General features: G+C 34.2%; 1 protein-coding gene across 1 annotated transcript; it reads right to left on the reverse strand.

Moving 5' to 3' along the window:
• Positions 1-1,635: 1,635 nt before the first annotated feature.
• On the reverse strand, positions 1,636-8,727 carry LOC143027468 (uncharacterized). Its single transcript, XM_076188755.1, has 6 exons — positions 8,455-8,727; positions 7,398-7,566; positions 5,348-5,447; positions 4,773-5,019; positions 3,461-3,568; positions 1,636-2,340 (listed from the first exon to the last, which is right to left on the reverse strand). Exons 2-6 carry the CDS (start codon positions 7,560-7,562, stop codon positions 2,145-2,147), a joined length of 816 nt encoding a protein of 271 aa, XP_076044870.1. The 5' UTR covers positions 7,563-7,566; positions 8,455-8,727; the 3' UTR covers positions 1,636-2,144.
• Between the last annotated feature and the right edge of the window lie 1,273 nt (positions 8,728-10,000).

Raw genomic sequence — 10,000 nt, forward strand, 5'->3', positions numbered from 1 at the left:
TAGCTAATGTATGTCATGTTAATATGAAATAATTATCTTTTTCAACTTTCTCACAAGATGCTTGTTAATAAATCTTCGTGTCTCATTCCTCTCGATATATCCAATATTCTATTTTCTCTTCTTTAATGTTTCTCTTAGTTATTTCCATGTTTCTACGTAATTTCCCAACTGGTTTTGGATTTCCAAGTAAGGATTTTGTTTTTTCTTTAAACTGTGTTTTTATTCTTTGTACACGCCCGTACCAACTTAGACTGTTAGGATCACCTCTTTCACTCATTTTTATTTCTAGCTTTGCCCTGAAGTTGTCGTTTCTTCATCGGATTCTTCGATTTTCCTCTAAATTTCTAAGTCACGGAGCATAGGCAAGCGGTAACATGGATAACTAAACACAGAAAACATTTGGAGTTTTTTATTATAATAATCATCATCATTATTATTAATATTATTGTTACTAATTATTATTTATTCCCTGACGTTTCGTCTTTGCTCAGGACTGAGAAAATTTGAAAACCAGGGGATGGGGAATATTCTGTTTATTATTATTTTCTTGATTTTAATTTTTTATTATTTATCTGTAATTTTTTTTATTATTTACTATTTACCTATTTGTTTATTATTTAACTATACCTATGCATTTATTTGTTATTATTTATACCATTATAATATCTATTTATAATTATTATTATCATTTTCGCATCCGACCTAGTTATGGGCCAAAAGGTCTTCTGTCGGCATGCTCCGCCTTTGTAATAGTTTGAGTAATGACCGGAGAAGGAGTGGAGGATGCAAGTGAGAAAATAGCAAGAATTTGTCAGTGTATATGGTAATACAATATATATATATATATATATATATATATTGTATTATATAAATATATATATATATATAATATATATATATATATATGCCGAAAAACCACAAGGAAAATAACAGAAATGAGACCGAACGCTTTCGTCTATTCATTTTTACCTTGAAAATGTCTGAATAGACGAAAGCGTTCCATTTCTGTTATTTTCCTTGTTTTTTTTTAGCATAATTAGAATCACGCGTTCAAGTGATTTCTTCTGTATATATATATACATATATATATATATATATATATATATATATATATATATAATATACTGCATATAATAATAATGAAATAAAACATGGGTAAAAACACACAATTCTCTATATTGTTCTTTAATTGTTGGATGTTATATAATAATGATTAGTGATGATAACAACAATGATAGTAATAAAGATAATAATGATAGTATTAAAAATAAATGTATGTTTGCATGTATGTGTATATATGTGTATGTACGAGTATGTATATAGGTATGTATGTGTAACCATATACAATCTGTATACATATATATATATGCATATATATATATATATATATATATATATATATATATATATATATATATTACAGGTGAAAAATGTAATCACACATTTGTCAATCACGTAGAAACCATTGTTGGAGTAGATTCCCCGCTTCCAGTCTTTTCTACTCCAACAGTGGTTTCTACGTGATATATAAATATATATATATATATATATATATATATATATATATATATATATATATATATATATATATATATATATATATATATATCCCAACCGTTAGTCGGAAAGCGATGTGACATGACGTGGGAGAGAAACATCCTCGCCCCATATCGATCCTTCCAGAGGAGTGCGGGATTCGAACCCACAATTGTGCCACCAGTGCATTTAAAAGGAGAAAATTAAAAAAAATGGATATAAATAATACCCAAATAAAAAAGAGATAATGTATGTTTGAATAAAATACAATTTCCATAAATTAATTATTTTCTAGTTTAATAAATATAGATGCTCGTTTGAGAACATGGCGACCCCGCAGCTGAAACGCCTAACGACCCCATTTAGGGTTTTGATTCCTGGGTCAGGTTACGTTTCGCTAGGTGAGATAATCGTCCAACGATCATCGTTAATGGCTCAACGATTATCGTAAAACGATCGTCTACACTCGCTCGAAGCAAAAACATCTCCATTCACAAACAAAGAATTAATGTTGTAGATAATCGTTAAACGATCATCGTTGAGGCATGAACGATAATCGTTGGACGATAATCGTGACGAGAGTGGGGATTGGGGGGTTGGTACCACTGCTACAGGGAGTTGGTACCCGTGGCCATGTTGATGGAGGTCATCCCATGCCTGAGGGAGGATACGAAATCCTGTAGGATTCCCATAAAGTCCATAGGACAAGAAGGATACTTCTCGTCGCATCCCCCGTGAAGTCGTCCCAATTCCTCGGCTTCCACGTAGTCAGCGACTTCGTCAGATCCTTCTCCATAGCCAGCACTGTCATGAGAAAGGTCAGCTGTCAGCACTGTCATGAGAAAGGTCAGCTGTCAGCACTGTCATGAGAAAGGTCAGTTGTCAGCACTGTCATGAGAAAGGTCAGCTGTCAGCATTGTCACGAGAAAGGTCAGCTGTCAGCACTGTCATGAGAAAGGTCAGCTGTCAGCACTGTCATGAGAAAGGTCAGCTGTCAGCACTGTCATGAGAAAGGTCAGCTGTCAGCACTGTCATGAGAAAGGTCAGCTGTCAGCACTGTCATGAGAAAGGTCAGCTGTCAGCACTGTCATGAGAAAGGTCAGCTGTCAGCACTGTCATGAGAAAGGTCAGCTGTCGGCACTGTCATGAGAAAGGTCAGCTGTCAGCACTGTCATGAGAAAGGTCAGCTGTCAGCACTGTCATGAGAAAGGTCAGCTGTCAGCACTGTCATGAGAAAGGTCAGCTGTCAGTACTGTCATGAGAAAGGTCAGTTGTCACAACATAGATTGATCATTTGAAATTCTGTACACAAGATCATCATTCTCTGGTTTGTTGTATTTTTTCCCCGCCTGTCTATTTTAGTCGTAAGAAATATCAATTATTACGCTCAAAATATGATAAACTTGAAATAGGAACAATTCCTGCCCTTTCCATGCTCTGACAGGACATTCCAGTCTCCAAAGAACCCTCACTACATAAGCATCACATGACCTAAGCGCTTTACTAAGCATAGGGTGATGTAATACTTAGTGTAGAGGATCGATAGAGTTGGACGATGCTATCTATGGGTAATGTAACCATTAATGGGAGATTTATGCGTGTTTTTGTGCCCGTGACCATGCGTAGAAGATCTCACGGTTCCCCTTGTAGTACAAATGTACAAAATATTGTACATTGTACCTTGATAAGTACTATTAACCCCCCTCCCCTAACATGTAACCTTACACTGAAACAGGGCAGTTTATTATATTTTATCACCTCTGGAATTATTTTCATGAATATGCACAACAGTCACATAAGGACAGAAGAAACGAGGAAGACTGCAAGAGACCCTAGGGCTTACACTAGGTAGTTCCATGTCCCTTACCGCCCATTATCCCCATTTATAGTTAATTAGTGTCGATTACGAACGATATATACTCACCTGAAGAAGAGTTTGATCATCTCCCCGATAAGGCCCAGATCGTCGAGGCTTTGGTTGGCCATTCCGCACACAGCCCTCAGCACACAAGAGCGGCCGTTCATCCCTACACTGCAAAGGCAAGGGTTCGGAGTGATCAGGCCAATTTTTTATTTTATTTATTTATTCATTTTATTTTTTTTTTCATTTTTTTTTTCCGGCCAGCCGACGTTGGGGAAAAACCGAAAAAGAAAATCTGCTAGTGCTGGTATAACGATCAAAGTGTTTAAAATATCACTGTGGGACTACTGTTTGCAAATATATATAGATATATATATATATATATATATATATATATAAATCTTTGTAACATACAGTAGCTTGTGTCATTATCAGACTGGCCAGTGAGAAGGAATAAACGAAACAAAACTAAAAAAAAAAAAAAAAAAAAAAAAAAAAAAAAAAAAAAAAAAAAAAAAAAAAAAAAAAAAAAAAAAAAAAAAAAAAAAAAAAAAAAAAAAAAATCCGACCTGGCAACATGGCGTCCTAAAAATTTTATATAAATATATATATTTTTTTCAGCATCAACAGACATTTTGGTTCTTACAATGGCTGTTTCAATACCTAACCTATTAATATTTATTCAATTTAATTATTTATCATTATTGTATTTATATATTTATCTATTCATTCATCTATTTACATGTTTATTTCTTTATTTATTGGCTGGTGGGTGTAGGGGGAAAGGGAGAAAGTGGACAATGGCGTCTTGAAGTATTAGTAAGAGAATAATAATATTACGTTACTCATAAGTTGATAATATTACAATAATTATTTTCCTTTTCTCTCTGCCAAACCCTCCAAAGCTCCAATTGGCACTGAACGCCTGATTAGTATTCTTCTTTGAGTGGAAATTAACTTCCAATAATAAGAAATTGTCGTTTGATTAGATACTAGTATGTGAAAAAGAAAACGCGAGATTATGGAGAATTACACGTGTCACAGGACCTTCAAATAAATATTTACCGGCTAGATATTACGACTAATTTGTCTGAATACATTTTACAGAGGTAAAACGCGTTTTAATAGAATTGTTTACATGAAAAGAAGTCAGGCAACATATACGTCAATCATCTGAATTTGCTCGAAAAAGTAAACAAATGTAATATTTCATTAGATATGTACACATTTAAACAAAACATATCAATAATTAAATAATAATAATAATAATAATAATAATAATAATAATAATAATAATAATAATAATGATGATGATGATGATGGTTAATAATAATAATCATCATCATCATCAACAGCAACAACAAATACGACATACCTATCCATTGTCTTCTGCATTAGCTCGAAACCGCTAAGTCTCTGATAATCCAGCGATCGTTTCTTGTAGCTGGTATAACTGGAGTAGGTCGACAAGATCGGGTCTTCCGTGGATCCGAAGATATTGTAGGGGGAATCTGAGAATTTCGAGTACGACCCGTACATACTACTCGACATAGGTTTAGCGAAACGCAAAGTAGCATTTGGCAAATTCAGTTCGAGCGGAAAAGCGAATAATTTGTCGCTGCCTAGGAATAGAAAGAACACAGCATAGAATCGACGAGGTTTATTAGACATAAATATAACTAGATAACTAACTATATATATAAATTAATAAATGAGTGAATAAGAATGTATAAAGTTTATTGAAACACGATAACGAAGCACATAATTGAATACAAAATAAAATTAATCAACGAATAATTAATTTTCAAGGTTTATTGGAAATAACAACATAATTGCATAAATAAATAAACGAAGGAATAAAGAAATAAATATATGAAATAGTAAGATATACAAATATATAATCAGATACAAGAATGAACAATAAGAATTTACAAGAGAAAAAGTACTTACTAACATCCCCCTCACTGTACCAAGGTATGGTCAGTTTTGGCGTCACTGTCAGTACTGATCCTGTGGGGAAGGACAAAAACCTCTTCCGACGATGATGTAACTAAGGCGAACGAAGAAAGGAGGTTAAGGACAAAGTTAAGCATCAGTTCTCATCGGTCTTGTATAGTTTAAGACGATCAGATACGTTAGAACGGTTGCGCAGGATTTTGAACCAATGAAAATCTGAGGGAAACATTTGCGCGGGATATGGACCGAACGATATTATGTCGATGTCATATTTCATTTAAATTATTTTGTTATACAAGTGATGTTGCTAATGTATATATGTGTATATATATATAAATGCATATATATACATATATATATACATATATATATATATTTGTATATATATATATATATATATATATATATATATATATATATATGTGTGTGTGTGTGTGTGTGTGTGTGTGTGTGTGTGTGTGTGTGTGTGTGTGTGTGTGTGTGTGTGTGTGTGTGTGTGTATTCACCTCGGATCTGCTGCAGTCTCTGTCGAGACAGCCAGACACCACCCTACGGCAGTGAGCTCAGAGCTCCTTATTAGCCGATCTCTGGGTAGGTCTGAGACCACTCACACACCTTTGTGTGTGTGTGTGTGTGTGTGTGTGTGTATATATATATATATATATATATATAAATATATATATATATATATATATATATATATATATATATATATATATATGATTAAGGTGGAAAAAGAAGTAAGGGTCTAGTTCCGATTTTCTGAGTTTATTCCTCACCGGTTACGCTCTATTTTTCTTCAGAGGAATGTGACTTCTTTTTCCACCTTCATCACAATGTACCAGCATATATATGAATATATATAATGTATGTATGTATGTATGTATGTATGTATGTATGTGTGTGTGTGTGTGTGTGTGTGTGTGTGTGTGTGTGTGTGTGTGTGTGTGTGTGTGTGTGTGTGTATGTGTATGTACAAAACTAAATGGGCCCCAGTGAATAGAAATACATGTTTATCAGCCACAATACACTTTAATTCTAAGCCATCAACATCAAGAGACTCGCGGAGGCCAACATGCAGAAATTGAAACGTGGTACGGCCAAGGACTCGAACCTGGGCTAGCACGTGACAAGCGTTAGTGACTTAACCGATTGCGCCATCAAGAGAGATATACGTTAAGCGCAACTTTTCTTATATATTTCTATGCTCGAGTTACACCTACACGAAATTTTGCGTTCAACCCATCTCCACTATGATAGTACAATTGGTAATTCGTGTATGTGTATGTAACTGTAGCATACAAATATATAAGAAAAATTGCGTTCAACTTATATCTCTCTTGATGGCGCAATCGGTTAAATCACTAACACTTGTCACGTGCTAGCCCAGGTTCGAGTCCTTGGCCGTACCACATTTCAATTTCTGCATGTTGGCCTCCTCGAGCTTCTCGATGTTGGTGACTTAGAATTGAAGTGTATTGTGGTTGATATATATATATATATATATATATATATATATATATATATATATATACATAAATATATATAATATATATATATATGTGCTTATTTATCAAACCAACAAACTATAAAACACATTTCATTAAATAAAGGTATTTACTGGGCATTTTATTTCCGAAGTTCTGTCCAGCTTTTGTGGCTTTTTGATGAACCGGGCTTATCTAGTTAGAGGTCAATACCGGAACAGATTTTCGAGGTGATTTGGCATTCCTGATTACACAAGACGTATAAAACCGACATTTTGTTGTTTATTTATAGCTTGGGGGCAAATGACCTCCATATTTATTATATCACTTGGTACATACGATAAAGAATATCGACATGTTATGAAATGATTGTTTGAATTGTCGATTTTCAAAATGTCGATATTTTACGAAGTGATGGGTTTGTTTACATTGACACCTTTCAAAATGTCGACAGTTTAAGAAGTGGTGGGTTTGTTATTGTCGACTTTCAATAAGTCGACATTTAATGCAAGTAAAAGATATGTTTGAATTATTTATCTTTATATGTACAGACTTACCCTTAGACGATCCCGTGCCATAGATTCAGTGTCAGGTAAGATATCCCCGATGTCGCCTTTCCACAATCCGCGCTCGAAGCGTTTGTCTCGACGATCACAAATGTCTGACCAACAAGATGGCAACACGGCCATCAAGAGAAAGGCGATGATGCCAGAAGTCAACATTTTCCTGTTTAGAAATATTTCAAGGGCAATGCAATGCGTACCGAAAAGGAGCGCATGACTAATTCCTTATGACTTTCGTCTACACATGTTCATAAACTAGAAGAAAAAATCGTCACTGTCCAGGGGTTGTATATTAAACGTTTCAATTTTCTTTTATCGTGATTATTTATTAAAAGTCCTTAATTAATGGCGAACTTTGAGACTAAAATGTTTTTTCTATCTTTAGCATAGAATAAATAATTTCAAGATCTGAAAACCATTTCTCTGCAGTGTATAGCATTGGAGACAATTAAATAAATCAGAATGATAATGATATTACGTTTTCTAAATGTTAAAAAGTAATTTTTTCTAAACATTTAAAACTTAAAGCAATGTAAAAATGTTTAATATTTTACCTAAACAAGTCTAAAAATTGCTTAAATTTTTGCAACATTCACGGTTCAACAGTAACGTGCACAGACATTGCAAGGGCCAGGTGCTTTGGGCTGGAAACTGGACACTTCGCTCTTTTGTATTATTCGTATTTGACAACTATCCGGTAGGTACGTGCAACATCATTTTCCACATTATAATTTCTGAATGGTAAGAAAATGGAAAAAGCCTGTGAGAAATAATTTTTCATTCATTTTTATATATTTTTGTGAAGGGCACTTTTGGGGAACAGGGCAAGGGGGCAGGTGCTCGGGCACCCTCAGCACCCCCCACCCCCTCTGCAAGGGCCTGCGGTTCAAGCAATGTTGTGATCCCAGTTAAATTATATTCTTCGACAATATTACCACACAAGGTCAATTAAAGAATTATATAATTTTTTCCGTGTTGACCTTTCTGCAAGACCAACATCCTAATGTTTACGATTCAACAAACAAAATAGGAAATTTCAACTAATACTTACTTTCAGTGTTGACGAATTGTCGTACTTGTAGAGGACGTTGAGAAGTTCAAATTAAAATCAGCAAATTTTACAATATATCACAAGCTCTCTGTACACATATCATTTATCTATTATTATCAAATTCATTTATTATCATTATTATTATTTTTTATGAAATGCGAGGTGAAGCGACCAAGTCGTCGTCCACACACCTTATGCGCGTCCCGCCTGCGCAGCAACTGTGCTCGACAGGCGACATTACGCGTGGATCGTGGGGACGCAGTGGACTAGCAGACAACACTTGCAAATTAAACTGTCCGCCCTCAACGCTGTCGTCCTCCTTTCTCCTTTATATCCAACTCCTCAACTGTCAAGTCTTTCACGGGAATGTCATGCAGAAGAAAGAAAAGAAGTTCATTGGCGCCTGGAGGAGGGGGATGACCGTTGCTCCGGCTAGAAATCCATTTCGTGTTTGAAACTTTGTCGGTCGTCACGTTATACATATAATTTCGTTAAATTTCAAAGTTATATTACATCAGTGTATGATTTATCATTTTTTTTTGCCTATATAATAAATAAACTGTAATTATTCACGCGCACTGACGCTGAGAAAGTACCAGACATTTAAAAACTGTAAAAAATCATAATAATAAAAAGTAGACAAATTCGGGCCTATGAAGGAAATAGGCTAGAACTGGCTAATAGAGTGGTTTTATTAATATCATTATTATTATTATTATTATTATTATTATTGTTGTTATTATTATTATTATTATTAATTATTTTGTGATGGAGTGAGCACTGAAACTGTTGTTTTAAGAAAAGATGAAATAACTTTATGGATGAGAGCGATAGGTGATATGGGACATGGAACTGCCCAGTATAGGTCTTATGGTCTCTTGTATTCTTAAAGGATTACAAAGGAGGAGCATGCCTACAAGAGACCTTTCGGTCCATAAGCAGGTCGGATGCGAAAAATATATGATAGATAAACAAATAAATAAAAATATATGAATAATAATAAATAGGTAAAGTTAAATAATAAACATGTAAATAATAAATGATAATAGATTGACAGATAACTAATGATGAATGAAAATCAAGCAAATAATAGTAAACAGACAAATAATATGAAATAAAATAAATGGCAGTCATTACAGCATCTTGCTTAGGTGTTTATCTAAACGAATCTTAAAGCTTCGAACTGAACTACATTGCACTGCCTCTACAGGAAGTTTATTCCATTCATTAACTACACAGTTGGCGAAGTTGTTTCTACCCACTTCCAAATTAAATATATTTTCTGACAGCTTGAGACCATTATTTGTTATCGGATTCTCATTCAGTGTGATTTTTTGTCACTTTTGATTTTAATTTCCTTTAGAATCTTAAAGACACCTTCATTCTTACGTTCTTAAGTGGTGATAATTATTGCCAAAGTTAATATTTATTTTTCATTACTTTTCATATACCAAAATCTCATTCTAGGTCGACCTAGGATGAGATGGATGGATGGGGTAAAAGGGACATTGGGAAAGAGGGGAATGTCTGTTGAGGAAGGACGGGA

The sequence above is a fragment of the Oratosquilla oratoria genome, chromosome 8, assembly GCF_046742065.1.
Source record: "Oratosquilla oratoria isolate Oo_2021 chromosome 8, ASM4674206v1, whole genome shotgun sequence".
In the NCBI taxonomy this organism is placed as follows: Eukaryota; Metazoa; Arthropoda; class Malacostraca; order Stomatopoda; family Squillidae; genus Oratosquilla; species Oratosquilla oratoria.

Coding starts and splice junctions, on each gene's coding strand:
- LOC143027468 (XM_076188755.1), bottom strand. CDS start 7,562: ATGTTGACTTCTGGCATCATCGCCTTTCTCTTGATGGCCGTGTTGCCA. Junction 5,020..5,347: donor GTACAGTGAGGGGGATGTTA/GTAAGTACTTTT, acceptor TTCTATTCCTAG/GCAGCGACAAATTATTCGCT. Junction 3,569..4,772: donor ATGCAGAAGACAATGGATAG/GTATGTCGTATT, acceptor TTGCCTTTGCAG/TGTAGGGATGAACGGCCGCT.